The sequence below is a fragment of the Alosa sapidissima genome, chromosome 19 (assembly GCF_018492685.1).
Source record: "Alosa sapidissima isolate fAloSap1 chromosome 19, fAloSap1.pri, whole genome shotgun sequence".
Lineage (NCBI taxonomy): Eukaryota > Metazoa > Chordata > Actinopteri > Clupeiformes > Clupeidae > Alosa > Alosa sapidissima.
In genome coordinates, this window is record NC_055975.1 from 22,290,009 (window position 1) to 22,311,110 (window position 21,102).

The following is a 21,102-nucleotide window of genomic DNA, read 5'->3' on the forward strand; positions in this document are numbered from 1 at the left end:
TCATCACTCTGTGTAAACCTGTGTGCACAAATGATGAAACAATGTAATTGTAATGCTTCTTAACATGAAATTGTGAATTATTTGGGGAGTTCATCATCTGCAGGACATTATATTAACATTCAGAGAATCCACAGAAATCTTTGCAAACAAGGGAAAGAGCTGAAAAACAATATTGGATGCGGTCTTTTGGACCTCAGATGGCACTGCATCAAAATCAGACCTATTTCCAGACCTGTCATTGTATGGGCATAGGAAAACCATTGTCTATATGTGCACAGTTTGATACTCAATTCAAAAACTGCAGCCAAAATTGTATTCAGACATGATACAGAAACTACAATCATTTTACCTGGGCCTGAGCTTGTTTAAAATGCACTGAGGTAACATTGAAAAAGGTCCTGTGGTTAGACCAATCAAACTTTGCCATTCTTTTTGGACATCATGGATTCATCTTGGCTAAAATTGGACAGGATAATTTGGCTTCTATTACATATGTAAGACTTTGCACTTTACCATTCAAACTAGGTCTAAGTGTTTTTCATTTGTCTTGACAGATCATTGTCCTTGTGCCACAGCATGTTCAGTGAATATTCCCTGACATTTTGTTATTTCGGTCCTGAAATTTAAGTGGAATTTATTACATGATAACTATAACAAATAAATTAAACTAAATATGTATTCTGCCCTACAAAGGCTAACTAAGTACATGGTCTGCTCTTCAATCTGTTAAAATTTCATATGGCTACCTAAACATTTATTAGCTAAATTTACATTTTTAGTTTGCAGTTTGTATAGAAAAGTAGAGTGAAACCAAGGCAGAGTGCAGTATCTGCCCTTACTGCCTTGATTTCACTTGCCATTACTGCATTCTGCCTTTGTTTCACTTGCCCTTACTCTAATAGTGTGTGTGTGTGTGTGTGTGTGTGTGTGTGTGTGTTTGTGTGCACAGGGACAGACTGGGACTAAAAAAGGCCCTGGACTTTCTTCTAAAAAGGCACACTACTATTCACACTCACACACACATTAGGTGTCTATCATGATACAGTCTCACAATATTAAATGCCAGTGAAAGTATCATATTCATTCAAAATAGTCAGTCAGATTTTACAAAAAGTAATTAACATATACTTTGACAAATATAAGCAGTGTGCAAAGGTGTCAAAGGTTAGGTTTTGGTGTGCAGCAATGCAATATTGCTTGACATGAAAGTCTACAAGAATACCCAATTGATTTTGTTCCATTTTTACAAAAATGTTTATAAATGACAGAGTTGCCATTGTTAAGGCATCAAGCAGCATATCTTCACTAAAAACCGATCATAATGCTTTTTAATTAGGCCTATATGAATTGTATTTCTGTTAGGATTGCCAGGGGATGCCTTATTAATTAAAGGCGCTCTAAGCGGTGCTGGGTAACGTCACTTCTGTTGACGTTCAAACAAAACAGAAAGCTAGCTCGCTATCCTCCCCCTCCCTCTCGTGCAATTGAAACTCCCCTAAACGCGCATCTCGTCGGTGATTTGCTGGAACGGTTTATTATGTTTTTATGGGCAAGGTTTGCCCAAGTTGTTTTGTGGCTGTTTTTGGAGCCTGGGTGTCCACAGATATCGCGTTTTTTTGGTATTCAGGACACAGGCAGCTAGCGGATGGTGAGGTGATGTTTGCTGTAAGTGACAAAAAATGTTTTAGCCTTAAAAACGTAGGCCTATGACATCGCTTAGAGCACCTTTAATGTCAAAAGTACCGTTTTACAGTAAAATGCATGTTTGTTCATCACATTGACAGCCAAGGGTATTTAAGATTTTTTTCTATATGCTTGGATGCGTTACATGCGTAGGCTACAGCCACCGAAAATAAAATCTTCAGAAAGTGCGTAATTCTGAGGACCAAAGATCATCACTGGTGCCATGGCAACGGCTCTAAACGTCATGCAGAAGTGTAAATGCTTGGATTTGTACACCAAGCAGGCGGATAGGCTGTACAGCGCTCTACAGAAGTAGCATCTGGGAGGAGAGAACAAGCACTCAAAACCATGCCCGAATCTGGACACGTAGCCTACTGCAAACGACTCTTCGAAATGACGCCTTAGTAGTAGATTAACTATGTGACCGCCAAGTGGATTCGCTTTTATAATAAGACGCAACCTGTACGCAAAGTGTGTAGGCCATAGTATTGCCAAAGGGATGAATCCTCTCCTATTTCGTGGATGCTCCCTAACTGTATCCGATGGATTTCCCCAGGAACGCTGCCTCGCTCGGCACCAGCAACACCACTGTTGCGGACAACAATACTGGGACAGATTTCATGGAAGTGGTGACACTGAGCACGGTTCTGATCGGCTTTGGTACACCGAACAGCGTCAGGAACTACACGAGTTCAGGCGCACACATCCAACCACACACCCCCGTGAGGAGTACCGAGGGGAATTCGGTCCTCCGTGGTATAGCTGTAGCCGTGCAAGCGCTGTTGCTCCTTATCATTTTCCTTCTCTCCAGTTTGGGTAACTCTGCAGTGGTTGTAGTTATAATCAAACATAGACAACTGAGGACCGTGACTAATGCGTTCATCATGTCTCTCTCCCTATCTGATTTGCTGACGGCCATTCTTTGTTTACCTTTTTCCTTTGTGATGCTTTTTAGTAAAGATGGCATGTGGATGTTTGGGGACCGTTTCTGCATTGCAAATGGTTTTTTCAACACTTGCTTCGGCATTATCTCTACCCTTACGATGACGCTCATCTCATTTGACAGATACTATGCCATTGTGCGACAGCCACAAGAAAAGATAGGCAGGCGGAAGGCCATTCAGCTGTTGGTAGCTGTGTGGTTGTCGGCGGTAATTTTCTCCATTCCCTGGTACCTGGTATTACGAACATCAGAGCAGCTGATGGTTCACAAGAGGGGCTTCTACCATTGCATGTATGTGTTCCACTCTGGCACATCTCGAATGGGAACTTCTTACAGCATATCTCTCATTGTGGTGTGCTACCTCTTCCCCTTCGCCCTCATGTGTTTTTGTCACTACAACATCTGTAAAACGGTCCGCTTGTCGGAGATAAGGGTGCGGCCAGTGACCACGTACGCACACCTGCTCCGCTTTTACAGTGAAATGCGCACGGCCACCACTGTGCTCATTATGATCGTGTTCATCATCTTTTGCTGGGGTCCATACTGTCTCATGGGAATCATCACCGCCTTGGGCAATTATTCGTTCAACCCGGCCATGGACACGGTCGCCATCTGGATGGCCTGGGCGAACGGTGCCATAAACCCGTTGATATATGTCATACGGAACCCTAACATATCCTTGCTGCTGGGTCGAAGTCGAGGGGAGGGCTACAGGACTAGAAACATAGCTGCGTATCTGTCAACCCAAACACAGAGCCGTGAGGTCAGAACGAGAGCAGATCGGATTCGGGACAGATACGTGAGTAGGCACGGAGCCAACAGCAGGCTCTCCTCCTCGAGCCCGGCGAACGGGGGAGAGATTGCCATGTGGGCCTGCAAAAATCCAGCCGTGTTCTTCTGTCGAGACGGCCAACCTGACACTGTGTCCGAACCAGCAGTGCCCAAAGTGGAGACCGCTGACACAAGTCTGTAGCCTAATGAAACAATTACAATTTATGTCGTTGACTGTCTGTTTACATTTATCAAAAATGGGCAACATTGAATTTACTACTTTTAGCCAATCCCAGAAGCTGGACTGAAGTGACTTGAATTAACTTTAAGATGACTGTGCCAAACAATGAACAAATCAACAATTTAGCATGTATTTCATTGGTAACTGTTTATCACTCGATATATTTTTGTGACGTGCCAATAGGTGGTTAGGGATTGGATTCCCCAGCACTGTGAACTGAAGAGTTAGTTAGCAATGCCCAAATATAATAAAGCCTTGAAAAGATAAGGAGAGGTAGCCTACAGGTTTTTTAAACATGCCTTAGTAACTTGTTTCCAACTGTGTGTGTCATATTAGCTTCTGGTTCCTGATAAGGTCAAAATCAAGCAGGTAGTTATCAAATTCCATCACACCCATGTCATTTCCAGTGTGCTGAATTCATATCAAATTATTGTCCAGGGGGGAAACAAAGCCAAGTATCAAAACATGTTATGTGAGATATAACACCAAAACTGACCATCCCCATAACCCTGTAGTTTATTTGAAATGCTTGTGAATGAATTGGGTTACATGTTTACCTCTTACACGATTGGTGACCTCTTTGTGTAGAGGATTTTGTTGACAGTGCTGTGATTCATAATTGATCAAAGTCATAGGACTAAAATCTGACCATGGATTTTGATGACATGTAGGCCTACTCACTCACAATGCATGTCATAATTGCAACACCACAGCCTTTCCTCACATTAGCCAATGGATCTGCTACAAATGAATTTGTGCAACTATGTAAATGTATACTCTTTCACTGACAGTTTTGAACGAAGAACAGCCAAGTAATGAGCTAGAACTGCTTGTTCCTGTATGTAACACAGAGGACAAATTATGCAAATACCAGTGTTCAATTTAATGAGAAATTATCAGCATTTCAAATAACACAAAGCTGGACAAAGCAGCAATAACAGACAGTGAAAGAGTATCACCTACACAGCTTGTAGGAAATCTGCAGAGGAGACCAGAAAAGGGGACTGTTTTCAATGCAAGGGTGCCATGTAAGAAGTGACATGTTATTTTTCATTAACATTATTTGTAAGCATTGTCTTCAAGGGAAACGCAGTATTTCTCATGCAGAATCAAACAAAAAAGCACATAATTTTCTTAACATTTGAACTGCTCTTAAAGTTAGAATTTTGCATACATAATATGTATATGTTGAACAATTATATAAAATCCTATTTTATTGCTTGCTGTTTAATTAATTGATTGACTTTGTCTAATTAAACAATATGATTTATGTTTTTAAGGTAATTAAACAGAATTGAACATGAAAACAATAAATGCAATCCTTGCACTTCTTTATAGCTCTCTGCGTACCCCTGTAATCTAATGGCAGCTTTGTTAAAGCAGCAGCGTTTGGGTTTAAACCGAGCAGGATGCATGATGCCTAACATTCAATCAGTCCAGTGAATTGGCACTGATAAAAGTCACTGATTAAACGGGCCGACTGCTGTTTGTAGGTGATACTGTACTAAGCGTTTATTAGATTTTTACAAGGTGTTAACAACTTGCACATCCGGGGAACAAGATGTGTCATAATCTGTTCTTCACATGACCCAGGGCCACGGTCCCCGGAGTGTGGGGTGGGCTGCATAAGTGGAGTATAGAAACACAACAGGTGGGGCGCGACAGACAGGAGGACATTTGTCTTTTTGTGCCTGTCTTTATTGACAATACAGATCATAAACTCAAAACAAAATATCCACGCACAAACAAACATTAACAGGCCTATGGATCATTCTGTGCAAATCAGATAAGGTTGTTGCTGCACCGTCTCAGATTTTGTTAATACCATAACTATATCAAGAATGGGTCCCAAAACCAAGGCCTGTAACATATTTCTGTTCAAATCCTGTGTCTTCATATTACAGTATTTTCAGCCCTTGAAAATACTTTAGTTTTACAGCCTGAAAACCATATTGTCTGGTAAGCAATAATTGGGCATTAATATAATGACAAGTATTATTCATTATTATTCATAGAACAAAGACAAACATGTTCTCAGTTAGCCTAGAAATCTAGACGCGCCCCTAGCGGAAGCAAATTACATTTGCTGCCAGGGCTAGTCTAGCAACTCTCCGTTGGCTTGTGAGCTCCAGAAATCGAAACTTAATCAGGCCAATGAAATCGTGTATAGAGTCGTTAGGTGGACTTAACATAATGATTGATGGCAGAGTTGCAACGGTTTGGCTTGAATTCCCTGCTACTTGAAAAAACAAATAAGATGGATGTTGTTGCTAGCAAACAGTGTGACACGAGTTAAGCTTTTATTAAGTTGGCAAACGTTTGAACTAGCCAACTAGCTCTGCTGGTGGGAAACACATGGGACTCATAGCGCTGCCGCTGTCCTATTGCATGCAGAGGGAATTTGAAAGACAACTGATTATCCCGCCCCTTGGACTGAGCACTGCGAACGGTGAGTTTCCAGACCCTACATTTTAATGTGGGTCTGGCTCGTCAGGCTAGTTCTCAGTATGACTGAACCATTAAAAGAGTGCAAAAAGAGTGCAAAAAGAGTGACATTAAAGGTGCTCTAAATGATGTTATGCGGTTTCTAGTTAAAACATGTTTTGTCACATACAGCAAACATCATCTTGCCATCCGTTGCACTGTAAAAAAACAAACTCTCTGTGGACATCCCAGGCTCCATAAAGCCTGGACCATAAAAATATAAACGGTTCCAGCCAACCACCGACGAGTTGCACCTTTAGGAGAGTTTCAATTGTACGGGAGGGAGGTGGAGGGAGTAGCGAGCTAGCTCTCTGTTTTGGTTGAATGTCAACAGATGTGACTTTACCCAACATCGCTTAGAGCACCTTTAATATCTTCATGTGCATTTGTTGCAGAGACCTCAAATATTTGCTCAACATTAATAAAGTATTGAATGTGCAGACAAAACAATGATTGGTGCCATGTCGATACAAAAAATGAGTTTACAATGCCCTCAATATCACCAGTTTTGCACTTTTTTTTCCATATCTAGGGCCTTATATAAAACTAATGGGCATGCAGTACAAACTTTTAATGGTCCAATCATATCAAGAACATGTTTATTTTCCACCCTACAAAGTTTGGGCAGGCTAGGAAATATACTTTTCAAGATATTAATGCCCAAACATGGCCTCCAAGATAAGGCCTTTCTGAGAGTGTAAAAATGATACAAAATCAAGGGTGAAAAAATGCATGAAAACATTGTAATTTAACAAAAATATTTTACAGGTTTTAGTTTTGGGAATGACCCCTATATATACATTAAAATGTCCGATCAAGGAGACTGGGAGGAGAATGGAATGTGGAACATAGAGTGGAAATAATGTTTTAACCATAGACTATATAAAATAGGTTTTAACCTCTTTTTGTTGGGGAGATTGGGGACAGGTGGGTCTTGAACCCCCCCACCCCTCACCCCATGCCTCATCAGAAACCCATCACTTTTGGTGTCATGATCACAAGACCTTTTTATGGAAAATAATGACAAGTTGGGAATGCAACAACATGTGTGACATTCATTTTAGAATTCTTATTCATTTTCTAAAATCATTCTCTAAAATGATTTCTGTGATATGACGAGTCATGTACCACATAACACAACTAGAAGTAATGCTTGGCTGCTGCACAAGATGTAATAGTAAATGGACAACTCAGAGAATGTTTCACTGCTCCAAGAGTACCTCCATAAACAATAGAAATACATATGAATTTGTGCGAACAGAGAAGGTAATGTGTGAGTCAACACATGCTTCAGAAGTCTGTACACTTCTCGAGTCTTTTCCCTTTTCTGTGTTGTTATTTTGTCACGCTGGCTGAAAAACGTTTTGACCTTACGGTCTTCCTCAGGTTCGGTCTGTTGAAGGTCAAGAGGTCGAAATGTTCGGCCAGCATGACGAAATAAAACACAAAAAAGGAAAAGATTCAATAAGTGTGCAGACTTTTGGAGTTTCTTTTGTCCTGCACCTGGGATGTGCACAATGACCTCCCTAACCTGATGTGAACTGAGTTATTGTCATATCATATTTTTTTGGTTTGTATGTGGTCACATAGTGTGATCAGGGGCAGCCACAGAGATTGTTTAAAAACTTGGTTGAAACATTTATGCGTACCTCTACATCTTACCAAAAGTATCTCGCTTTTGAAATAATTATTTTTTTGTCCAGTTTCACCACTTTGTTCACCATTTTGTTGGAGAGAAAACTGATTTATTTAAAGCTGTGTGCAATACTGCTGTTAAGTGACGGTGCATAATGGCCACTAGATGGCATCATAGTACCCGAGTGTGCAGAGCCAGCTGTGCGAACGTGCATAAAGTAGTTGGACAGAAAAACTTATTTAAAAAAATTAATGACCAGTCCCAACACTGTAGAACCTCCAGATTTATTTATGCATCACCAACCTCACATGAAAAAAGCCATCTTAAATAAAAAAGAAAAAAAGTTATGTAGAAAGAGCCCACATACATAAACTTATCACAAATGGGAGAAGAACAAAAGAAAGGAAATATTATTTGAAAGCATAAGAAATAGAAATAAAATGAAGTCAAAAGGGATTCTGATCAACAGGAGATAGTCAGGCAAGGGTGCGAACAAGAGGATATGCATGAATGAGCATATGTACATATGTACATACATACACACAAACATTCAGAGGAATAACACACATAATACAAGGACAACTGTTCTCTTTTTCACTCATGGATGCATAGATTTTGACAAAATAATATACACAGTGTTTCATTTGGAGGAGCTAGTGACTGTTTTTTTTTTGGTAACCATCAGAAATACGTCAAAACTGTACAAACCCATTACATGATAGTCGTAAAACACCCCCCCCCCCCCACGTCCCCGCCATGCCCTTCCCCCTCTCTATACACTTCATGTTTGACAACTTTGTCTGCTTCATTGCCTTCTTCAGATAGGAATGCATATATTTTTACTATTCAGGTGATATTGCCTCTGTAAATATTTATACTGTAAAAGCTCAGTAGGAAAAAAACGGTTTGAAAGAATAATATAAACGCCATCTCAATTTCTTACGTTGTGCTTTAAAATGGCATTACACAGGCAGATCGTTAAAGACAGTGCCCTCAGAAAGAAAAAAGATACTTAGCATCTGCTGGTGGGAGGTCTATTAACTGAGTATACTGTTTATAATTTAAGAGAGGGTGCAGTGAATGGAGATGATTTAGTATACTGTGTGTTGACTCATGTGCTTGACAAGTAGCATGTTTTGGCAGTACACACAGTGTTTGTGTGGTCTTGTTATAGGAACAGTACTGAGATGGTCTCTGCGGGGGTCATCTGAAGTGCATCAGCTCCGCGGCCGGTTTTCGGTTGCGTTCACCCCTGTGTGAAACAACGGTTAATCCCCACTTCATGTGGCCACTGCCCGGACGTGGAGACTGACTGCACGGGTTTGTTTGGGAAACTGAGATTAGACAAACCAGACTCGCTTAGCGCATAAGCCCTGGTCCACTTCGTACAACAACACACACACAGATTGGCCATAACGTAACAATTGTAAAAAGTTTTAACCTTCCACTCGTTATAAATACAAAAAAGAAGACATATGCAAGTGTCTGTGTGTGTGTGTCTGTGTGTGTGTGTGTGAGTGTGTGTGTGTGTGTGAGTGTGTGTGTGTGTGTGTGTGTGTGTGTGTGTGTGTGTGTGTGTGTGTGTGTGTGTGTGTGTGTGAGTGTGTTTTGCTGTGATCTCTAGCTTATGTTCTGTGTCATTCATCAGGGTTCATCAGGTCCAAGCTGAGTGTCATATTATGATGATGGCACAGCATGAAGTAACATGTTTCGGTTCAAACAAAGTGTGCCAGTGCGCATCCCCCATGCAAAAAACTGCAGAATATACATTTAGAATCAGAATCATTATTATAAAAGTATTTTCAAAAGTATTACAAAAGTGGGTGATTGGCAGCCAGCACAGGTAGTAGCTAGAGTGTCTCTCTCTAGATTCTTTTTGACTCTTCTTCTTCTTCTTCATCTGTATCCCAGAAAGAGTGGCCTGAAGATCTTACATGTTGTGCATTAAGTACAAGTGGTCAAAAGCATTGTCCTCTCTCACTCTCTCTCACTTGCTCTCTCTCTCCCGTGTCGATTGTTCCTGTTCTCATGCGTCTGTCGTGGGGAAATTTGTTGCCAAAAGGAGGTTACTGGGATTAACAAAAAAAAAAAAAAAAACGTAGGGGGGAATGGCGTGATCTGGTGATCTTCCACCAGAGGGCAGTAGAGAAAAAGCATTCCATCTCTCTCACTCACACAGACACACACACACACACACACACACACACACACACACACACAAAAAGCACACCGTCTACGTGGGGGCAGTCTCTTTTAAATGTTGAGCTTGGTGATGGGCCTCTCACGGCCGCTCTCTGCGTTGGGGTTGTTAGGCCGCTTGCGGTTGCGCTTCATCTTGGACAGGTCCTTGTCGAAGACCTCGCCCGAGCGCAGCGCCGACACCAGGTCGTCAAACTCGCCGTCCTCCTCGCAGTTCTCCTTGGCTTTGCGGGCCTTACGCTCTTTGTCCCTCTGCTCCTTCAACTACAGAGTCAGAGAGAGAGAGAGAGAGAGGGAAAGAGAGAGGGAAAGAGAGATAGGGAGGGAGAGAGAGAGAGAGAGAGAGCGAGAGAGAGAGAGGGGGAGAGAAATAGGGAGGGAGAGAGAGAGCGAGAGAGAGAAAGAGAGATAGGGAGGGATAGAGAGGCAGAGAGAGGGGGGGGCAGAGAGAGAGATGAAGAGAAGAGGGATGCAGAGAGAGAGAGAAAGAGATAGAGACAGAGGCAAAGAGAGAGAGAGTGAGAGAGAGGGAGGTATGGGGAGTATTCAGTAAATACATTCCATCTTACATTTCATCAAACTATATTCATACTAAGGAGACTGAGACTCCTATCAGCGTTGTTGGGTATAGTTATGTGAATTATACAAGCAAAAACGTTAGTCTAAAATAAATCTAGGCAATGCACAAGAAATAGCGAACGAGTGTGTGGGCGTGAGTGCATAGGGGGAGGGGAGGGGGGCTTTGATCTGCCACAGCAGTGAGCATTTCTCTTCAGGCGTTTTGTATACCGCAACAGGCTCGCTATTTGGGTCAACCAATGAAGCTGAGTGCTGGAAATGTAAAGCTCCACTGAACACTGTTCAGATCGGTCCAGAGAGCTGCGATATGAAGAGGAGGATGCTCCTTACCTGAGCCTCCAGTCGTGCCCTCCTCTCCTCCTCCTCCTTGCGCCTGCGCATGTTCTCGTTGTCTTGCTTGGCTTCGGAGAAAGACTGCAGGAACTGGTCAAAGATCCCGAAGAACTCGTCCGGCTGCAGGCGGGACGGGTCCTCGCCAAAGTGGGTGACCGACTTCTGGAACTAAGGGGTCAAACGAAAGGTCGGAGGTCACTAGAAGGTCACATGTCTCAATATGGCGTTTGCCAGATGACAGATTATGATACTGAGGAGCAGTGCAGGTGCTCTGTTATGATTGATGTGCTACAGGTGCTTATTTAATGTGAGCTAATACTCTGAGAATATATGTTTCTTCAAGCACACACGTATACTTTATGAACATTATATGCTGTCATTTCCTTCTTTTCTCCCATTACCAATGGTAACCTGAAACATAAATTATCCCGTGACATTACTGAGCCATCTGATAGACTCCACAGGGCACTATTAGACTATTAGAGCAGCCTTAAAACCCTTTTCAAAAGAAACCCACCTTTGAAAGCGATACGCCTGGTCTACCTCAGTTAAATTTTAACTGAGCCTTTTTTTTTTACTTTTTTTTTTTTTTTTTCAAAAACAGTGGCTTCAGTGTCCACAGGCCTTACGGCACCCTCATACGTACTTATATTGTGCAAGCTCAGGTGATTTAACCCTTACACTGTAAAATGCATACAACCACATGAGGGCGGGGCCAATGGGTAATTCCAAACTCTTTAGAGGGGAGACTTCAAAAGCGGCCACTGCGCTAACGTCAACGCAGTGTTACCGCATCCACATGGGCACCAGGTTTGAGTTAGGCACAAGTCTACACTTCAAGGCTTCCATAAAAACTTTTAAGGCTTGCCGCTGCCGCCACTGTCTACTGGCCTCCCCTGACCTCCCGGGGGTTCATAGGGATGTTCTGCGGCCGCAGGCCTCCTGGGGTGACTCACCAGCTCCTTGGCCTCCTGCAGAGAGTCCTCCACGTCGGAGAAGCTGAAGCCGGCCACTGTGATGAACTGGCTGACCACCGACACAAACTTGTCGTTGGAGTTCTGGGGGCGACTCCTCTGGTACTGCAGCTCCTGGGGAACACCGATGGAAAGCGCTTTACCCACGACCAATAAAACAGTCTGCACGATAGCACGACACAGCCAACAGCAGCTGCTGGAGTCCTACTTTATTATACATACGTAATATCCAGTACGTATCAAGTGCCATTTGCCCACATTCTATGGACATGTACATTCATTGTAATGCCCAATAACTGCAACACATAACAAAAGAATGTATAGAGGTTGATCAAATTGTAAGAGGTACTCCACACAGACACATTTCCCTTGCTCTTTAGAACGTTTTTTTTTGGAAGCAAACACTAGCTGATTAGCTTGGGGCATTCACAGATCATTCTCCTTCCGAGCTCTGAGAGGGGATGTAAGGAGGGAGACACACTCACAGTTTCCACACTCTTCAAGCCACTGCGTATGTTATTGATCTCCTTCTCCATCTCCGTCATGCTGAGAGAGAGAGAGAGAGAGAGAGACAGAGAGAAAGAGAGGAAGACAGGAGGGAAGGAGAGGAGAAGGAGAAGTTAGGAGACAGGAGGTGGAAGACACAAGTGGGAGAAGAAGAGAGAGAAGAAAGGAGGAGAGAGAGAGAGAGAGAGAGTGAACACAGTTCCATTAAACGGAACAAATGTCCTTCCTGGCTTTAAGTCCTCTGTGCTTTGATCGTCATCACTAATCCATAAAAATCTAACATTTTAAATCAATGACAGTTCATTTTACCCCTTTTGTTCCCCGACAGTAAGGAAATAAATAATGTGACTATCATGGGGTTATATGAGAGTTTTGACTTTATAGGTTGGTCCGAACCAAGTGTTTCATGTCCAGTTGTTCTTACTTGACTTTGGCAGCTTCTGGAACGTTCTGTAGCTCTTCATGGAGCACAGCCACTTTAGGGTACTTCTGCTCCAGGATGGTGATCAGGTAGTGCAGGAGGGTGATGTTCCTGAGTACCACAGATATGGAGAATGACTTTAAAAAAAGACACCCGTGCACATGAACACACACAAACACACACACACACACAAACCCTGCAGTGTGTCACATTATAATCAACTCCCAACACCACACTTTCTCTACACTGATGCAGTATCATAAGTCACAAGCTAAAAGATTATTCTCCTCACTTGTCGATGCTAGACTTGGTGTCTGCTATCTTGTTGAGGGAGGAGACTTTGAAGCCGTAGGCATTCCCCCGTTGTCCTTTGTTCATGTAGTTTCCAAAGGCAAGCACCACCTCCAAGAGCTGCCGCAGGTTGCGGCTATTCAGGACCTCTTTGGAGGCCTTGGAAAGTGCTGGCAGAGATGGAAAAAACACAATGTTTTACAGTCTTTCCTTTAATAAAAAATACAACAAAAAATACAACAATAAACCAACATGGGCAAAAAGTGCTGCTCGGGTTAAAATGGCTTGTGCTTTATGCATTTGTTCCTTACAAAATACTGATAAACATCTGAAAATATAGATATGTACAGACTTTCCATCAATAAAAAGATACAATAAAACAGGAAAACCAAGGCGCTGTTCTCAAACCACACAGAGGACTCTTGTGTGTGTGTACAGTAGGTATTCCATTCAGTATGAGTCACGGGCTGCTCTGTGGTCTGCATAGATTATTCAAATAAACTGTAAACAGTGGGGTCTCTATAGTTACGGGTGTCTCTGTCAATAATGGACTGATTTAGCAGTTTGTTTTCACTGCATAATGTTTGGCCATACCTTCGATTTTTGGTTTGACCTCGGCGATCCTTTCTGCAAACTTCTTCTTGAAGTAGAGGGACTGCAGTCTTTGCTGGTAGTGATCAATTCTGCCCACACAAACAGATGACCACACACGCGCACACACACACACACACACACGCACACACACACACACACACACACACACACACACACACACACACACACACACACACACACACCATGGTCATCAAAAGAAAACTATGACTAATGGTTCACAGACCTATGACGTGGATAATAGGGTGGCAACTCAATCAGCAAGACTATATTTGGGGTGCGATAATGACATTAGATGATGTAGAGGTCTTTATCACATGCTAAAACCCTTTACTAACGAGTCGGTTGGTACTATAAACTCAGAACATCCCTGAAGTCATCCGCCATATCCATCAGAACAGCCTGGTTTCCATAGCTTCATTGTTTTCACACAGCAACAACATCACAAGAGCTATCTATTCCTGGAAGGAAGTCTCCCAACTCCATATAAAACACATCAGTAACAGTTCCAATCCACCACCTGCAAGTTGTTTGTGTCAGCTCTCGTGAACAGTTATCTACATCTTTCACTACTGTTGCCATTCATATGAGCTTATCTGATGGTTGAGTCAATCACTGGATTCTCTGATGAAGAACAGACTATTTGATAATGGTTTAGTTTGATTTACATTTGATGGTCACAATTAGCTAGCGAGGTGACCAATCACTATTCAACAGATGTATCACTTGTTCACTATGAAATGATAGCTATCCCAAAGGTCTAGTGAAGTGACCGTTGGAGTCTTGAGTCACAAAATCCTTCCTGTCCCACAAACACAATAACAAGTGCTCTACCCTTTCCTTGACATGTTGAGTCATAAACCCCCCACCACCCACCACCCCACCTCCTGCCCCCCCCCCCCCCCCCCCGCAGGTCACCATGAGACAAAGCTCAGATTTGGTTAAGAGTCTAGACACCACAGACTCCTTTAGAGTGCGTCACTCAGCAGCAGACTCGTTTGCATAATGGTTTCCAGTATGCCCCAATCATCCACGGATGGCTTTATCAGGGGGGCTGGGGTGATGAGCCGTGCTGATACAGACTAATAAACCGGGCTTCGCACGACTGAGGATCTCTGCTGCTAAGCATGGGAGAGGTCTAAGCCAGGTAGGGTTTTATTCATGAGTGGAAAATGGGAGAGGGGATCCAAACTAAAGACATGAGGATCTAATCTTTGTGCAAAAAGGTCTTTTCTCTCAAATGGTAGCCACAAAAATGTCATAAAGGGCAGACATGACAGTTGACTACAGCAGCTTCATCTGTGGTTGAATTCTCCTTGGGTTTTTCAAAGTGCACCAAGCAAATAGCATAGGATGGTACAGGATATCATGCAGTTTACTGTTTAAACAACTAACTTTCTTCCTTAATTGTCATTTTTCACTGGATCTGACAGGTAATGTCTTAGGTCAGGACAACATGCATAACATCTGCACACAGTGTTGAACTGTACCTGCTCATCTCGTAGAGGAAGCGGTCAGCCTTGGCCATACGGTCCAGCTCATGCTTGTGCTCTTCCAGCAGGTCCACATCAGCTTTCTCTGGGACAAACTTCAGCAGCTGCACACACACACACACACACACACACACACACAGAAAGGGGTCAGCAATGGAGAGAGAATTTAACTGCCGCCAATACTAATAAATATCTCTGGTGCTCCAGTGTGTGTTTTCCTTGTTCCAGCTCTTATACTATAGACTACACTACATGCTACAGGTGATAGTGCAAAGATTGGTCAGCTTTATTCTCCAAAGGCCTCCTAGAACAAAGTTGCTCTTTCTCAGTAGCCCTGGTTGTTTGTCAGTAGGATTTAGGTTGTAGCTTCTGATCCTTAAACAAGCACACTGAGATTTTGGCACAAAAAAGAGACTTGAAGTTTCACATGGAATTTTATGAACCTTAATAATATGCCATTAGAGAAATGGAAGACAGAAGACGACAGAAATGGCTCTTCCACATATGAAGGACATTATCTTGAGACTGGCAAGCTTGTTAGTGCTTGACTATCAACTGTCTAGACTACTTTTGGTCTGATTTTGTAAAAAAAAAAAAATCCTCTTGATACTGTAGGATATACTATTGATATACTGTAGGAAGTCTTAATCCAACTATGATGGATTCAGCTTCTGAGATTAATCAACTCATCTTTACTGAATATGACAGCAAAGTGGGGAGCAAAGACAGAGAAGAGAGAAGAAAAGAAAGGGAAGAAATAAAGAAGAGAGAGATAGAGAGAGAGAGAGAGAGAGATAGAGAGAGAGAGAGAGAGAGAGAGAGAGAGATAGCACCAAGCAGCTGGAAATAATTGGTGCCTGGGCCGTATCGTGGCAGACTTCCTAACGGCCCTCAGATGCCTTCTCTTCCAATCCTCTCTAAATGTTCTCCACCAGCACGCCCCCGTCCTGCCACAAACAAATGCCCCGGCAGCCGCATTAAGATTCTTTAATTTCTTTAATTAGAACGAGTCGAGATCAAAGCAGCCTTGTAAAACATTTGATTGCTCCGATATTGGTCTCACTTAGTCTGTATGGCAAGGGCAGTCAGTCAATATGTTCTCTGTGATTATTGCGGTTGACTGGGCGCAGCGTGATGGAGGTGTGTGGACCGAGATGGAAGCATAGAAGGAGAACAGAAGGTACGTTTGGTTGCGATTACCAGCTAGCATTCCTGCTGGATTAGAGCACAGGTATACAGTCATGCTACATCTATCTATTAGAATTCACTGACTTGGCCAAGACGGCAGATTATGCTGTCTAAAAGCTTAAAATGTTTAGTCTTTTTAAACATACTCAACTTTTTTACTCAATTCTCCACAGCTTTCACTCCTACTTTAAATTCTTTTTTAAAGTCCTTCCTTCAGATGACCTACCACTTCAAATCAGTTCGATATAGAGATATTAGTGACAGTCCAACTCCATTAAGACATAACATATACAAATACCATCACCAAGGATACCATTTCACGCTTCAGCATTACATTTGCTTACACATCCTTAAGACAGTCACCCCTCTCGGTAGGCAATGCTGGCATTCTGTAGCACTAAGCTAACAAACATATGCAGGGCTACGGGTTCTCTGGGAATCATGCAGAGATCCTCTGCTTCAGTCTCACTGCTAAGACTGCGGATTGGACCCGCCCAACGTGCAACGGCTCCGGCTCCAAACGAACACAGGGTTAGGGCCAGCGGGTCCACATTTCTCGGCTCTGGGAGCTCGGATACGGTGGTCTAATGTGGACAGGAGGACGAATTGTGACAAAAGTCTTTCGTATTCAAACGGATCCGACCTAACGTAGACATCGCCTCAGCTTGTGGATGTGGCTGCATGTCTCACCTGCTCCAGCATGTCCTTGGGCAGATCCTCCTGCTCATCCATGGTCATAATGGCCTTCTTGATCTCCTCATTTGACAGCTTCAGCCTGAGGAACAAAAACAGGCGTTTGGTTTTGTTTCAAACAAACCCTTATATTGAGCTATCTATTACGTGTGTATGCAGTGCAACTGAGAAAATCCAGGTATACCAGAAAACATTTCTAAAAAGTTTGATGCTTAAGATAACGCTTGATTAATACAGGCCTCTAGAGTCTTGATATTGAGCATACAAAGTACTTAACAATGAAATCTCCTTTCCTCTCTTTCTTAAGCCATTATTAACTAAAGATCTGCAAAAGCAGAGCCAAACATTTTTACACCCCTTCATAAAATGTGCAAGGTGTTACAGAAACAAGCAGAAGGCCTGGCAGGTCCTAACGAGGGTGATCTGTAGGGGGCTGTACCGCAGACAGAATCTTTCAAATGAGCAACTCAATATACCTTGTCCATTTTTCATTTTTTAAGACTGTTGTGGATATTTCTTGTTGCTGATATCAAGTTTTGTATCCACAACTCGTCACAAAATCAGAGCCTTTTCTCATCAGCGTGAGGAAAGCGAGTTTGAGATTTCCATTGCGGACTGGCCATGGTTGTCATGTACAGTTAAACAAGCGCGCGGCGGACGTCAGAAACCTGCTCTTCCAGGCATGGCGCCCACGCAGAGGCCCGAGAACCTCGCCAAGGGCAGCAGGTGGCACGAGGCCTGGGAACAGGAGAGGGACGGGGGGGGGGGGGGCGTCGCGGCCCGGGCCTGCCGTGCCAAGAACCCTGCAACTGGGCCGAGAACAGGCCTCGCAGTAAAAGCTGGAGCGTGTTAGAGAGCTGGATGGAGTCGAAGCCAGCACACCTCATTAAGGTAGAACGAACACTACCCACTTCACACTGTGTGTGTGTGTAAGAGTAGGTGGAGAAAGTCTGCGTGTGTGTGTGTGTGTGTGTGTGTGTGTTTGTGTGTGTGTGTGTGTGTGTGTGTGTGTAATGCTCTTGAGCTACGGAAAGGTCATGAAGAATCACAGACTACGCCTCCAAGACCTACAGAGTGAAGACAAGCTGTTTTGCTGTTCGGGGGGCGGTGCAGTGCGTGCGTGCATGTTGGGGGTTGTGCTTTGGGTGACTGCGAACAAAAGATTCTGGAGACAGGAAATGATATAAAATAACCCAAATTCCAGCGTCCCTGCTCACAGCTGTCCAATAAAGAACTACACGAGGGAGAAAACACACAGAACCGGCTTTCTTGAGTGTGTGTGTGTGCTTGAGTGTGTACTTGCATGTTTCCATGACGACCCTTGAGGAGCGGTGATGAAACTGTAGAGGAACTTGGCCAAAGTCATCCCGTTAAAAAGATTAAATGTAATGCTTGGCTGGCGAGAGCCCTTAAACACGTTGTCAACCATGACGAACAATGTCCTGAGCGACAGAACGAGAGATTGCTCAAAAGTAGAATAAAGCTCAATTTGATTGTGACGTAATGGATAATATAATTTAATGTCTGTGCGTGGTTTCGACGAGGAGGGGGACCCATGGGTAATGGGAAGTGTAAAAAAGACGACATGGAATTGGAGCGAGAGTTGAGACAAGGTTGAAGCGTCAGACTAGCACTCACCGCGAGAGGAGGATGTTGCAGTTCTGCGCCCGTCGGCCATCGATAACTGACAGCTCCTTGACCTTCTTTGTTGACGTCGTTTCATCCTCCGAGTCTTTCTACAAGGACAGTAAACAAAGCAACCTCAAAATCATGCCCAGCATATGGCTATAAAACAAAGTGACAGTGTCTTACTGGACTTCTACTGTGAATACGTTTACATGGACATTAATATTCCGATATAAACCCAATTAAAACAATATTCCAAATGTAAACAGCATTTTCTGATTGCCTTAACCCGAATAAGGTTATAGACAGAATAAGCAATAATCATGTTGTATGCATGTATAAACTTTAATTGCATCATAACATCCTATTACAGTTTTTAGTGCAGAAACTTTTACAGGATCAACCGTCTATGCTAGTAATAATTGAACTATGCTGTGCTATATATAAACGGGAATATGAATGGAATATTCTATCAACTCATGTACTGTAAATAATCACAATATTGTCTTATTCTGAATAAGGTCAATAGTCTGATTATTGCTGTGCATGTAAACATAGTCAGTTTGATTTATCTTTAAAGCTTTCCCTCATAGTCCTGCTGTCTACAGGATTAAGGCTTTGTGAGGTCTTTCCCGGGGCCTCTAGGAGTCCACTATCTATTCAACCTCTATGAAACACGCACATCCTTAGCAACCAGCCAAACACACAAGTCATACCAGACAAACATGAATATGATACACATCATGATCCCCAAGACACACAAAGGCAAGCAAAAGAAACACACAACAAGAACACTGAGAGACTCCCGACTAATTCTTCACCTCTGTACAATGGTATTATTTTTCAACCAGGAATGGACTGCTAGGAAACAGACTGTGGAAATGGCTCCCAATGGAGTGTATGTTTTACTTGGTGGTGGTGGTGGTGGTGGTGGGGATCTATCCAAGGGAGGAGGGTGGGGGCTTGTGGGTTAACAGGGGGTGGATGACGGTGGTGATGGTGGGGCATAGGTTTGTTTTTAGCAAACGGAAATCTGGCATTATTTTATTGTTGCAAGAACTCCAGCTGCTAGCGAAACTGACTGCATGCCACAAATCCAATTTGGGCTAATTACACAAAGAAACATCTTGAACTGGTAACTAATAAACTGAAACAGTCCATTCATCAACATGATGAGATTTTTTCCCCCTCCTACGCGTCTCCCCCTAAACCTTTCTTTCTTTTTTATTCTAAATTGTATTTCACATGACATAATGTGGCCAGACTAGTGGCCTTACTGGCCTGTATTCACAAAAATATGCCGCTGGGCGACTTCGGGGGAGACCTATCAAACTCAAGCTCAAGCGAGTTATCCAAGAGCGTCAGACGAGGATGAGGAAGGGGGGGGGGGCGCAAATGAGCTGGGATGATGAAGATGCAAACAGACATTCAAGGTGAAGTGAGTTGATGCAGGTAAAAGTCCTGGTGATGAAATGACCCACTCACCTGTTTGAGGTGATTGAGCGTTAAGAAGTCCTGGACGGCAGATGATGGAGAGCAAAGGGGATTGGGGGATATGGGGGAAGCAGCAATCATTAGCATTAGCATTCATTAGCATTAGCATTCATTAGCATAGATAGATAGGTAGATAGATAGATAGATAGATAGATAGGTAGATAGATAGATAGATAGATAGATAGATAGATAGATAGATAGATAGATAGGTAGATAGGTAGATACTGTAGATAGATAGATAGATAGATAGATAGATAGATAGATAGGTAGGTAGATAGATAGATAGATAGATAGATAGATAGATAGATAGATAGATAAAGACACAGAGAGAGAGAGAGAGAGAGAGAGAGAGTGAGATTTGGGAGAAATAGAGGATGTATTAGCAGAGTGGCCAGAGGGGAGGAGATGGGGAAATGGCTGATTCAGCACATAAATAAGCAGGAACACATTAGAACACATTAGTGAGCAACAGACAGAAGCACACACAAAAAGCAGAGGCCATGTAAAGGCATGCAACTCTAAAAGCCACAAGAAATGTCGTGATCAGATCTAATCATTTCAAGCAGTGTGTGTTTCATGGTGAAATACAAGGCTTAAGTTTTTCTTTTGTTTGATGATCTTTTTTATTCACAATTGTGAACGGCTGGCGCTAAAAAAAATATGCTATCCGTGAAGCGGTAAATGTGCAGGTGCTAAAATTAGCAACTTTCAAACGAATGAATGCTCACAAAGATGACTAAACCAGACGCAAGCGATGATCCATCATTAGCACACAGTGTTATGGTCAGGCCATGATAGATGACTAAGTTTGTAAATGTTCCCTTGGTCCCAGCCTGACAAAAAACATATTGGTCTGTTGTCGAGGCTAGATAAATATCCAGCAGCTCTGTTCTTTGTGGTCTGGTGTCTGCGAATTCATAGACCACTGCTAAAA

At 42.8% G+C, this 21,102-nt stretch overlaps 2 protein-coding genes across 6 annotated transcripts in view; one reads left to right on the forward strand and one right to left on the reverse strand.

Moving 5' to 3' along the window:
• Positions 1-1,950: 1,950 nt before the first annotated feature.
• Positions 1,951-4,782, forward strand: LOC121693244 (G-protein coupled receptor 135). The gene has a single exon (XM_042072546.1). The coding sequence runs from the start codon at positions 2,226-2,228 to the stop codon at positions 3,597-3,599; it is 1,374 nt and encodes a 457-aa protein (XP_041928480.1). The 5' UTR covers positions 1,951-2,225; the 3' UTR covers positions 3,600-4,782.
• A 3,241-nt stretch (positions 4,783-8,023) lies between these two features.
• Positions 8,024-21,102, reverse strand: part of daam1a (dishevelled associated activator of morphogenesis 1a) — a 69,577-nt gene continuing 56,498 nt past the window's right edge. For 4 of the 5 annotated variants that reach the window (XM_042072417.1, XM_042072419.1, XM_042072416.1 and 1 more), the window contains exons 17-27: positions 20,160-20,189; positions 18,687-18,784; positions 17,046-17,130; positions 15,165-15,271; positions 13,657-13,745; positions 13,064-13,232; positions 12,775-12,882; positions 12,329-12,389; positions 11,826-11,957; positions 10,867-11,037; positions 8,024-10,221 (exon numbers count right to left, since the gene is read on the reverse strand). In XM_042072417.1, coding sequence (XP_041928351.1) covers positions 10,012-10,221; positions 10,867-11,037; positions 11,826-11,957; positions 12,329-12,389; positions 12,775-12,882; positions 13,064-13,232; positions 13,657-13,745; positions 15,165-15,271; positions 17,046-17,130; positions 18,687-18,784; positions 20,160-20,189 — 1,260 coding nt within the window. In that variant the 3' untranslated portion in view covers positions 8,024-10,011. The remainder of the gene's footprint in view (positions 10,222-10,866; positions 11,038-11,825; positions 11,958-12,328; positions 12,390-12,774; positions 12,883-13,063; positions 13,233-13,656; positions 13,746-15,164; positions 15,272-17,045; positions 17,131-18,686; positions 18,785-20,159; positions 20,190-21,102) is intronic. The other variant, XM_042072420.1, reaches the window with a different exon arrangement.